Source organism: Stomoxys calcitrans, chromosome 2, assembly GCF_963082655.1.
Source record: "Stomoxys calcitrans chromosome 2, idStoCalc2.1, whole genome shotgun sequence".
Classification (NCBI taxonomy): domain Eukaryota; kingdom Metazoa; phylum Arthropoda; class Insecta; order Diptera; family Muscidae; genus Stomoxys; species Stomoxys calcitrans.
Window position 1 is genome coordinate 149,707,452 of NC_081553.1, and position 12,410 is coordinate 149,719,861.

Sequence of the window (12,410 nt, forward strand, 5' to 3'; positions counted from 1 at the left end):
ATAGTTACTCCAGGACAAACGTTTTCCAATTTGTTTCGTACTCGTCCCTCTGAGCAAATTACAGTGCAACAAAAACATCCCATCATAGATCAATTTTTTAAATTGGCATCCTTTTTTCTGGAACCTGAGGATTTCACTTTGTGGCATGTCAAAATCCGAGGCCAAAGCTGCGGTTTCGCGTCTGTTAAATAAATTAAGAATTAATTATGGTTTGAGGGCAACCCTGCTCGACGGTAACCCTGTTGTTGCAAAATGCTGGTGCAACTGTCAGCAATGAAGTACAATGGCTGAAATATCCCAAGCCAATTTGCAACATATCTTCATTTTGTTTATTGTTTTTGTTTATTTTTAAGCCAATTTTTTTTGTATAAATAGGCCCTTCTGGCAAATACTTGTTCTTTTCTATTCGTGATACCAAAAAACATTTAATAAACAACACATTAACGTAATTTCACACCTTAAACACACACACATCAAATGTACAACCCTTATATTTAAAATACAAAACACATATCAAGCAACATAAATATATCCAGCAGTTTCATCATTTCAAACATAAAGCCGTACTTCAGTTTATTATTTTGGAAGGCCAACTGGTGTGAGACGTTTATTCATCGGTTCACGAAGAAAAGAAAAGCAACAATTTTATTCAATGTTTAAAGTCATTTTGTGTTATATGTTTGGCGGCAAGTAAACAACGTTAAAAAAAAAGCCGTGGACGGACGGACATTTTGTGTTATTTTAATGCAAAATTTATTTTGAAGAAGCCAGCCCTCAAATTTTTGCCAAATTTTGCATTAAAATCAAGCCAGCCTTTTGTGTGAATTGTGTTACTTACCTTTGTGATCGAGATTCAGCCAAGTTTATGTCCAATTGTCAAGATCAGCCAAGAAGAACAAGCAGCAGAAGCACAAAAGGAACCCCGCCAGCCCGATATCAGCAATACGTCAGCGAAATGTCTGTCAACCACTCACCAAAGTCAGATACGCCAGCAAAAAGCCAACAAAAACAGCCACAGCTACAGCCAATGGACGGTACTACTCATGTCAATACGATTAATACGCCTTCTCAATTACAGCACCTGAAAACTGCAGCCAATTCACCAGCCGGGACATCAAAACCTGTAAATGAAGTCGGTGAGTTCATGAAGCAAATGAGAGTGCAAATGGAGCAGATGCAGCGTCAAATGCAGGTAATGCAAAGTGAGTACATTGCATCAACGAAGAAGATGCAAGCACAACTTGTTAATACTGCCAAACAAGTGGAAACGCAGTTAGCCAATCAAATGACGTCGACGTCGCTGTCCGCATTACCTACATCGACGCTGCCACAGCCGCCATCAAATATGCCAGAATCAATACTGCCAACATCTCAGCCATCACTGCCACCACCAAATCAGTCACAATATCAGCCGCCACAGAATCTTCTACAACAGCCGCCACAACTGTCGCCTCTACAACAGCAAGTTTATCAGCCAACGCCACAATATCCGCCGCCATCACGGTCTATAAATTCGGATATGTCTGCCCACAATTCGTACCCACAAAGTTTTATATCTGTTCCACACAAGAAAATTTATCCTCTTCCCACATTTTCAGGTCTTCCAGAAGAATGGCAAACCTTTTATGAAGCGTACGAAAGCACCACAGCCGAATTTGGATATAACAGCCTCCACAACATTATGCGCCTCAGAGATGCTATCAAGGGTCGAGCCAGAGAAACCGTCGAATCGCTGCTAGTTAATTCTGCCAACGTCGACACCATTATACGAACGCTGCTTGAAACCTTTGGTCGTCCGGAACAGCTGATTAGAAGCCAAATTGAAAAGGTTCGTGCCATTCCACCTTTAGCCAATGACAACCTGGAAGCCCTGGTAAACTTCGCCAACAAAATCTCGAACATGGCCACATTTGTCAAGAACGTGAAGGGAGATCACCATCTTTCCAACCCTTCATTGTTGAGCGAACTGGTCGCTAAACTTTCCACAAGCCGCCAAATGCAGTGGGCCGAAAAATGCCTCCAATTACAACAACCAGCCACCATAGTTGACTTTGCAGAATGGCTATCAGTACTGCGTCGCCTGGCCAATATCGTCCATGACACCTTGCCGTCAACTTCGACCAATGCCGCATCAAACCGCCGCCATTTTGCTGCACCGCCATCAAACCGAAAATACGTCAACGTCACTGTCAGCCAATGTCCAGTATGTAAGGGTGAGTGCACTAACATAAAACACTGTACAGAATTTTTAAACATGTCCATCGACAAAAGATGGAACACTATAAAAGGGCTCAAGATTTGCTTTTGTTGTTTAAAACGTGGACATCAAGTTAAATTTTGCCACACAAAACGCCGTTGTGGCATTAATGATTGCCCAAAGCCACACAACAATTTATTGCACAGTACACTTTCACAATCACAACCGGAGCCAGCGACCGAGCCAACTCATTTGTCCACGACGGGTGGGACGCAAAATAACCGCACGTTCACGTCCGAAGCACAACGACCACAAACCGAAAGACGAAATTGCCATGCAGCTCATTCTCCCGATAATGTGCTTTTCCAGATTTTACCCATAACTTTGTATGGGCAGCACAAAACAATAAGCACTTACGTCTTCATTGACGACGGCGCCAACGTTTCTATGCTGGATCTGGAAATAGCACGAGAACTTGAACTCCATGGAGAACCTGAGCACTTGGAGCTGCAATGGCTTAATACTCACCGCGTAACACAGAAAACGGAAAAAATTCGCGTGACCATCAGTGGAGTTGGCCAATTTAACAGAAAATACTTACTTTCCAATGTTTACGTTTCATCGGATATGTCATTGCCAGTACAGAGTTGCCATATAGCTCATTTTATGAAATCCCAAAAAAGTGACAAAATCGCCATTTTAAATATGCGGGATTATTCTAATGTTCAACCAAAAATGATTTTAAGCTTAACCCATTCTTTCCCAACAGTTCCCATTGAGACGCCTACACTTTTATCCGAATTTGGACCCATTGTGTCAACCACCAGATTAGGCGCTGTTATACATGGACCAATTCCTGGTGAAGAACCAACAAACATAAAGAGGGCTTTACACGTAAGGAAGTGTGTGTACCAAAATGATGTTTTGAAGGAGTTGAGCGATATGATGCGTGGTTATTTTGATGTGGAGACCCTTGGAACCAAAATACCCGTGAAACCTATAAAATCCAAAGAAGATGAGAGAGCAATGGGCATATTGGAAACAAACACAAAGCAAGTAAATGGCCGATATGAATGTTCGTTGTTGTGGAGAGAAGATGTGAGACCGATCCCTGACTCATACAACATGGCTTTGAATCGTTTGTACTCTGTGGAACGTAAGATGGCAAAAGACAGTGAGTATAAAATGGAATATTGCGATAAAATAGCAGATTATGTTAAAAAAGGATATTGCCGTAAATTATCGGATGAAGAAAAATCTATAATGCGCGAACGGACCTTTTATTTGCCCCATTTTGGTGTAATAAATCCAAATAAAAAAGGAATTCGGCTGGTTTTTGATGCGGCGGCCGAGGTTATGAACTTCTCATTAAACAAAGCCTTACTTCCTGGTCCTGACATTAATAACTCATTAATTTCGATTCTTTTTAAATTTAGAGAATCCCCCATTGCTGTATGTGGTGACATAGAAGAGATGTTTCACCAGATCGCCATTGCCAGGAAAGACCAAGATAGCCAAAGATTTCTGTGGAGAGATGGCAATCCTGATCAGCCTGTGGACACTTATGTTATGGAAAGGCTTATTTTTGGAGCCACCTGTTCACCAACCATTGCTCAATATGTCAAGAATAAAAATGCGACAAAATACATCGAAAAGTCGCCGTCCATGGTATCATCGAACGTCATTATGTGGATGATTATGTCGATTGTTTCGAAACTGAAGATGAAGCCCTTAATGTTGTTCGCGAAGTGGTAAGGATCCATAAATCCGGTGGTTTCCATCTTCGCAACATAATATCCAACAGTGAACGAGTGGCAATACTATGTGGTAATAATCCTGGCAATGGCGAGAACAGTGGCAACTTTCTTTTTGGTGACAGCATAGAACGGGTACTCGGTATTCATTGGGCACCAAAGACAGATGATTTTTGTTCTCATTTGCGTTTGGCCAAAGTGGACAAAAATATATTAAATTTTATAAAGGTGCCAACAAAAAGGGAGATGCTCGGCCTAAATATGTCCGTATACGACCCATACGGATTCCTGTGCGACTTTATGGTGACGTCAAAGGTGCTAATGCAGAAGGTCTGGAAATGTGGGGTAAGTTGGGAAAAGCAATTGCCGTCAGAAATTTATAGCCAGTGGAAGTACTGGTTGGAGCAGTTATCGAGATTGGTGGAATTTAAGATTCCAAGATGTTACGCCGGTGGTTTTAGCAGCAGCAATGTTGATCTACATGTCTTTGTGGATGCAAGCGAAGAGGCTATGGCAGTTGTGGCATATTGGAGAGTGGTAAGTGTCAGTGGTGTTAAAGTGATGTTTGTAATGGGCAAAACAAGCTGTGCCCCGACACGGTATCACACAATACCAAAACTGGAATTGCAAGCTGCTGTAATGGGCGTTCGAATGAAAGAGGCCATATTAAAAAACCATTTGTTTTTTTTCTTTTGGTCAGATTCTTTTACGGTGATACAGTGGATTTGGTCAGATCACCGAAAATACAAGCAATATGTGGCAAATCGTGTGGCTGAGATATTGGACGGCAGCAGCATTGAACAATGGAGGTGGTGCGCTGGTAACGAGAACACTGCAGACGAAGGAACTCGCTCAAAACTGTTCAAGCCATATGAACCCGAAGGACGTTGGAAAAATGGACCAACGTTTTTGCTGAAGGCGGAATCGTATTGGCCGAGTGAGGTGCACAATCAAACGAAAAAGGATGAAAGTGGCTCAGAACTGCGATCCAAGCACAGAGTTCTGGTGGCTCAGAAGGTATGTTGGTGCATTCCAAATATTGATAATTTTTCCAATTACAGAAGGCTGAAACGGGCTATGGCATGGGTGTTCCGGTATGTGCAAAACATGAGGCGTAAAATCAAAGGTGATGCGTTGTTCTTGTGTGATCTGTCCCTGGAAGAAGAAGAGAATGCCGCGTCTTATCTGTGCCGTCATGTGCAACGTCAACAATACGAAGACGAACTTGAGGACCTGAAAAAACAACACTCAGTGAGCCAAAGCAGCCAATTATTGTCGCTGAATCCCTTTGTTGGCCAAGATGGCTTAATTCGTGCGTCTGGGAGAATCCAAAATGCTGCCTTTTTGAATCTGGAAGCCAGGCAGCCCATAATTTTGCCGAAAAATCATCGGTTCACCAGGTTATTGGTGGAATTCTACCACAGAAAGTTCCTGCACAACCCTGCAAAGGGCAACCCTGCTCGACGGTAACCCTGTTGTTGCAAAATGCTGGTGCAACTGTCAGCAATGAAGTACAATGGCTAAAATATCCCAAGCCAATTTGCAACATATCTTCATTTTGTTTATTGTTTTTGTTTATTTTTAAGCCAATTTTTTTGTATAAATAGGCCCTTCTGGCAAAAACTTGTTCTTTTCTATTCGTGATACCAAAAAACATTGAATAAACAACACATTAACGTAATTTCACACCTTAAACACACACACACATCAAATGTACAACCCTTATATTTAAAATACAAAACACATATCAAGCAAAATAAATATATCCAGCAGTTTCATCATTTCAAACATAAAGCCATACTTCAGTTTATTATTTTGGAAGGCCAACTGGTGTGAGACGTTTATTCATCGGTTCACGAAGAAAAGAAAAGCAACAATGGTCCATAGGATCTTAAAATAACTTACATAAAACATAAGATCCCTAATTGATACCAGTCGTCAAATTGATCTAAAGGACAATCATCACAGTAACAAAATAGACATCGGCTTCATACAGGAATGACATCTGAATATAAGAATATAAGAAAGTAAAATTAGATAGATATAACTTTATTTATGACAATTCTGTTGGTGTTGCTATTGTTATAAAAAATACAATACAATTTAACCGGATTGTTTTAAACGATAATGCCCGGAGGAGATTTTTAATTGGATTCATTTTTGTGCAGTGCAATTACCCACCTCAAAGATTCGAGGCTGATCTAGCCAAACTTCTGCAGCTCTGTGCGAATTTCGATGGCTTCATAATAGTAGGGGATTTGAATTTGAATTGCTCTTTGATGTTGCCAAACTTTGAACTCGTGACACTGTCCTCTTTCTCGAATCACTTCCCAATAAAGTTATCCCTCCAAATACATCATCCAGAATTTATAATGAGATTGACAATCTTGAGAATGATGAAATTGATGACTTAATAGACGAATTTAAAGCGTCTTTGAATACCATTTACAACACACATACTAGGCAAATTTTGGTACAAGCCAATAAATTCCTATTATCGGAAAGAACCAAAAAGTTGTATAAAATAAAATATGCGTGGCAGAAGGGGCTGAAAAAATTTTTCATTGCACCAGGAATCACATTAACAGTGAGTATGCGGTCCTATCTAAACAAATACAATTGCTAAAGACTATTATAAAAGAATAGGTAAACTTGGAACATTCTGATTAGTTTAATAAAATACTACAAAAAACTAAACCTGGTCCAATATTGCACACGAGTTCCATGAATTTTACACAGAAAGGACTCGCAACAAAGAGTAACAAATTGCGTAAATGCCATTCCCTATCATATTAATACTGTTGACGATGATATCAACGCATAACAGAATCCAGTTAATTTTCAATTTACGAACCTTGAAAAAGTCAAAGATATTATTCACCGTATGAATAACAAAAATCCAGTGGCCTAGATGGAATATCAAACTATGTTTTGAAAAAATTTCCAGACTCCATCATAGACCTCGTCACCGTTTTTTTAACCATGGCATCAACAATGGATACTTCCCATTAGATTGGCAGATTGCGAAAATACTTCCAATCAAGAAGAAAACTGATGCCATTTTGTATTCCGTCCGATTATCTCCCGACTTCCCTCCTGTCCAACATTGGGAAATTATTTGAACACGTCCTGAAGGAGAAAATAGAAAATGGTTAAATTTTTGAACCTGTTTTAAATTTCCAGTTTGGCTTTAGAAAGGCGCTCTCCACTCAACACGCATTATTGAAATTTTTTAATGACATAACCATCAATCTTCGAAGACAATCCTGTACGGTAGCAATATCCCTTGATATAGAGAAGGCGTTCGACTCGGTCAGTCATACAAGCATTTTGTACAAATTAATTGGATAAGAAATGGATCTCTACCTGGTAAAAATTCTTCACAGTTATTTCACAAATAGAAAATTTTGCGTAGATGTCCAAAACACAGTGTCAGACATTGGATCTGTTTGTAGCGGAGTACCCCAAGGCTGTGTTTTGGCGCCTCATCTTGTTTATGCCCATGATAAGTCCCCGGAAACAGCAATGGCGAAAATAGCAGCACCCCTCATACAAATTGATTACTATTATAATACTTGGGGTATTAAAATAAATGCCACCGAATCCAAAGCAATTGGCATAGAAATGCATCTGGCAAAGAAAAAAATTCAAACTAACCCTTAATGGTGTCAATATTTTGGTTGAATCCAAAGTTAAATATCTGGGCATCACATTTGATAAGATTTTGAAATTCAATCCGCATGCTAGAGGTTCAATACAAAGGGCTAACAGAATTTTGGGCTCATTTTCATATTTGCTCAATAGTAAATACCTACCGCAGTCCACTAAATTGTTGCTTTATAAAGTGGAAATTAGACCCATGCTGATATAAGGCTTTCCGATCTGGTTCACTGTATTTCCGACAGTGGCCAAAGAGTTGGAAATCCTGGAGAAAAAAGTCCTGAGGAAATGTACAAATAAACATTACCAAACTCGCACGAAAAAATACTCAAACACTCACATCTACAATATATCAAACATAGAACCATTATGTGCATATGAGTTCAAGCACCTAAATACATTTGTACAGAAAATTGCCACACATGAAAACGATCTGATTAGAGAAATTTATGAGTTAAGGTTAGTACTATATTCGGTTTTCGCGGTGAAACTCCATATAAAAATAGCGGAAAATATTGATTAAAAGTGTTCGTTACGCTATAACTTGTTTTTCCATCTAGTGAAAATTTACATTTCATGACGCCCAAGAAGAGCACAATCACAGTTGCTTCGCAACAAGAAGTTTTCTTATGTAAAATAAACGCGAACGCTTAACTTTTTATTGTAACTAAGTGTTTGTTAGTGTAAGTGATCTTGCTCCCATATACTTACTCGGGGTGGAAAAAAATATTGTTTGTGGATGCATAAATAAGAAACTATATATAAATAAATATAATAATATAAATAAATATAATAATATAAATAAATATAATAATATAAATAAATATACTTCTAAAATAAATAAAAAAAATTTCTTTCATAACAAACTATTGTACGAAGTAATAACGATTGTGCAAGTGTTGTGCTTTTGGTCTTGCTATTACAACCACATAATTTTTATACAAGTGGAAAATGCTGGCAAAGCCTTTTGAAAAGCTTTGTTTATTTTACTTATACCAACAAAAATAATACAACATATAATTATTTTTACAAATAAAAGTAGAATTCGTTTCTTTTTAAATAGTTTTGTGTTTTATTATTTATTAATTTCGAAGGGGTGGGTTTTGGTTGAAATTGCAACAGCATATATGAATTAGATGCGGTCCACACACTCACATTTGTATGTAATCATATACATACGTAAGCAGTTGATAAATTAGTTGGTGCCATATGAATTTGTATACGTAAATGGCAACATATTGGCAAAAGAAACCTGAAAAAATCAAATGTGGTAACCTTGTCGAACCACCGAAAGAACAATTTAGGGAAATTTTTCCCCCAAACGAAACGTAGTACCAGCCTTTAGAGGAAAATTCATCATGGGCTGATTCAGCTTACCTCCACAGCCCCGTCCACATTATCAAAATTTTTTTCACAAGACAACGCTTGGACCTCTTCGCGGATGGCAAAAGAAACTTTTGATATATATTAACTTTTTATATTACAGAATTTTAAAAAAAAATTAACACGATTATTTTATGCAATTTATCTTAAAATACTTACCACGAGCTTTGCTCAATTCGTTTTACATATTCTTTCTTACTGATAGAAACAAAACATATGTTATATGTATATAAGTTTTTACTGACTATACATACAATCCCGTAAACTGTTATTTACATTCTCATTCATAAGTGGTTATTCCAATTCGCTCAGTTAGCTACTTTTATTAACAAACTAATTTGTTATATCGTTGTTGTCTAGTAATATGTTATTTATTATTAACGGACTCTCTTTGCTCTGTAAGTAACAGTAAAGGCCGAGCATTTTTATACCCACCACCGTAAGATAGGGGGTATATTCATTTAGTCATTCCGTTTGCAACACATCGAAATATCAATTTCCGACCCTACAGAATATATATATTTGGGATCGTCGTAAAATCGTAAAAAAAAATAAAAGTTGCAATCACCCTAGAGCCTTCAAAAATTGAGATATTGAGCTGAAATTTGGCACAGAAACGTCTTTTTGATGCACGTTCTAAGTTCTTGAAAGGGCCAAATCGGACCATATTTGGATATAGCTGCTATATAGACCGATTTTCTGATAAAGGGTCTAATGCCCATAAAAACTTTATTTTTCATCCGATTTTGCAGAAGGCCATAATAGCTTTATTTTTTATCCGATTTCGCTGACATTTGGAATAGTACGCAGTTTTAAGCCTCCCAACATCCGACTCAAATATGGTACAGATCAGAATATATTTAGACACAGCTGTCTTATAGACCAATCTCCCGATAAAGGGTCTGAAGCCCATAAAAGCTTTATTTTTTAATCGATTTCGCTTAAATTTGAAACGGGGAGTTATTTTTAGTCTACTGACAACTGACCTAAATATGGTTTAGATCGGACTATATTTAGATATAGCTACCATATAGACCGATCTGCCGATAAGGAATCTGAAGTCATTTCGCTTAAATTTGAAACAGTGAGTAGGTTAAGACCTTCCAACATCCGACCTAAATATGGTTCTGATCGTATTATATTTAGATATAGCTGCCATGTAGACCGATTTGACGATAAGGGGACTGAAGCCCATAAAAGCTTTATTTATTACCCGATTTCGCTGAAATTTGAAACAGTGAGTTTTTCTTAGCCTCACGATAGTCACACAGCCTTGTATCGAAATAGAAGAAGACTCAAATAAACATACATACATACATACTTTGTTGTGAAAGAACACAAGTAGAAAATAAATGTGAGCAACATCTTTAACACTAACAAACACTCAGTTGCAGTTAGAAGTTTGGCGATCGCTTTTATTTTGTAAAAAAAAGCTGACTCAAAAATTTGTGCAAAATTTGCATTTGCAAATTTTTACTGGAAGTCGTTCGCGTACTTTATTTGCCAGCAGAAGAGAGCGCGAGAGAAAGCAAATTTTGACTGTTAAGGTGAGTATTCTGTTCGGCTTTTCAGGCGGAAAGCTGTCAAACTCCATATAAAAAAAAGTTGTCTAAAAATAGGTGGAAAAGTAGTACTCTGCTTATAGCGAGGAAAATGGCAAAAAACTACTATAGTGGCAACACTTAAAACTATTTCTTGCATTATTTTTGTTTGTTTTAATGGTTTCAGTGGTTCGTTTTTCTTTATTTATGTGAGAAAAAGTATATAAAATAGAGAAAACAATAAGTGTAGATAAAGAAACGTGTTTTGTTATGGAAGCAAAAAACTGTAAAATTTCGCTCGCGAAATAATTGAAAATTTCAGCAGCTATTCCGAAAGCAAAATAGAATTCCAACCCTTAGAAAAAAGAGAAACTGCAAATTTCTACTGGGACTTTTTTGCCAGCAGAAATTTGCAACTTTGGACTGATGTTTTGTAAATGTCAGCTGTTTTATGAAAAGCAGTCGTTACATGAAAATACAAAAGCTAACGGCAAAATGAATCAAAAAGGCAGAGATATGTAAAAAATATACTTATTGTTTATTGGTAATTATTAAATTTGTTTCATTTTTAATTACTTTTTATGAAGATTTAATCTCAACAAATTGAGTTGTAATTTTACCTGAAGTCGGTTGTTCTACATTAGAAGGGTAGTGCAATATTTGCGGAATAAGTTGGAAAATCTTGAAAAGTTAAAACTTTGAATCCTTCCAGACACCAAGGAAAAAGCAATTATCGGTTTCTTAAGAGTTTTGATGGAATAATTTACACGGGAGAGCTACGATGAAAACAACACCTTTCCTTTGAATTTGTTAAGGACTGAAGATGCGGCCGTGGGATTTACTGGATCTGGCTGGGCAGTCAAGAGTGGCGCACAAATTAGTCTGCCTATTGTGGAGGATACAGATATCTTCAATAATAACACAGTGTCCGTAGACGCCACATGAACAAATAGAAAGCTCCCTTAGACTCACATCAGCGATCGCAGCAATTTGTCTAGCCACAATATCCATAAGCATTAGGTGGTTAGTCCAAGGTTTCTTTGTCAACACACCAAGTGCTGTCGACAAGGGACTTGAGAACGTTGTTTCTACTTTTCTGTACGGTGATGGCATGAAAATTAGTTATGGTCCCATGCAGCCTTCCAGGATTCACTAATAGAAGGTTAGGTCACATGCAAAACACAAAGTGGATAGGCCCCATAAACATCATTAAGGATGTCAAATCTGACGATTGAAAATGTCATCAAATAGGAGAAAACGTAAACAAAGAATGAATGTAAAAAGAGAACAAGTTGACATCCTCAATGCCAAGTACTGCCAAATATTAAAAAAAAGTATATCGGCTGATCGCTTGGCTTAACCTTATTCAGTGAATCCTGGCAGCCTTCGAAATACATGCTGATGCCGGGCGAATGGAAATTGTCCATCGGGAGGATCGGGAGAAGTAGACCATCATGCGTCTTGGCTACTGATGAGAGAAGTAAGATCGATCTGTACAACTTCTCCTTGCTCGTGTCCGTTCCAGGTTTCAGTAGCGGGATCATACTGCCCAATTTCCAAACATCGGGTACTAAGATAATCGGGTGTAAGATAATCGACTCCAGGCAGATCCAAATTCTTCAGCATCAGTGTAGAGATTCTATCTGGAACCAGCGCTTTGAGCGACTTGGCGCCAAGTTCGACATTCGTAGCTTCGTGCACGGTTGTTGTTGTTGTTGTAGCAGAGTGTTGTACACTGAAATACTCCATCGAGGTAATGAAAGACTCCAATGCGGTACGTACAACAGGTTGCCATGGGATTGCACGGTAATTTGTGACGGCTGTCCAGCGGCACGGAGGTCGCGGATATACAAATGGCTCCCCTTCTAGCCTTTT

At 38.1% G+C, this 12,410-nt stretch overlaps 1 protein-coding gene and 1 long non-coding RNA gene across 5 annotated transcripts; one reads left to right on the top strand and one right to left on the bottom strand.

Annotated features, from left to right (window-relative positions):
* The first annotated feature begins 865 nt into the window (after window positions 1-865).
* On the top strand, window positions 866-5,745 carry LOC131995332 (uncharacterized). Of its 4 annotated transcripts, XM_059363950.1 has the most exons (3): window positions 866-4,488; window positions 4,652-4,956; window positions 5,013-5,745. In XM_059363950.1, the coding sequence occupies exon 1, from the start codon at window positions 866-868 to the stop codon at window positions 3,950-3,952; it is 3,087 nt and encodes a 1,028-aa protein (XP_059219933.1). In that variant the 3' UTR covers window positions 3,953-4,488; window positions 4,652-4,956; window positions 5,013-5,745. The 4 variants fall into 4 exon arrangements, with proteins under 4 accessions (XP_059219933.1, XP_059219930.1, XP_059219932.1 ...); XM_059363947.1 differs by having other exon boundaries at window positions 4,652-5,745; XM_059363949.1 differs by having other exon boundaries at window positions 866-4,296; window positions 4,652-5,745.
* Window positions 5,725-8,181, bottom strand: LOC106093318 (uncharacterized). Its single transcript, XR_001222333.2, has 3 exons — window positions 7,952-8,181; window positions 7,767-7,891; window positions 5,725-5,956 (listed from the first exon to the last, which is right to left on the bottom strand). It is a non-coding gene; the product is annotated as an uncharacterized LOC106093318 (long non-coding RNA).
* Between the last annotated feature and the right edge of the window lie 4,229 nt (window positions 8,182-12,410).

What these genes read in the sequence shown, in the direction of transcription:
- LOC131995332 (XM_059363947.1), top strand. Translation starts at nt 866, where the DNA reads ATGTCCAATTGTCAAGATCAGCCAAGAAGAACAAGCAGCAGAAGCACA.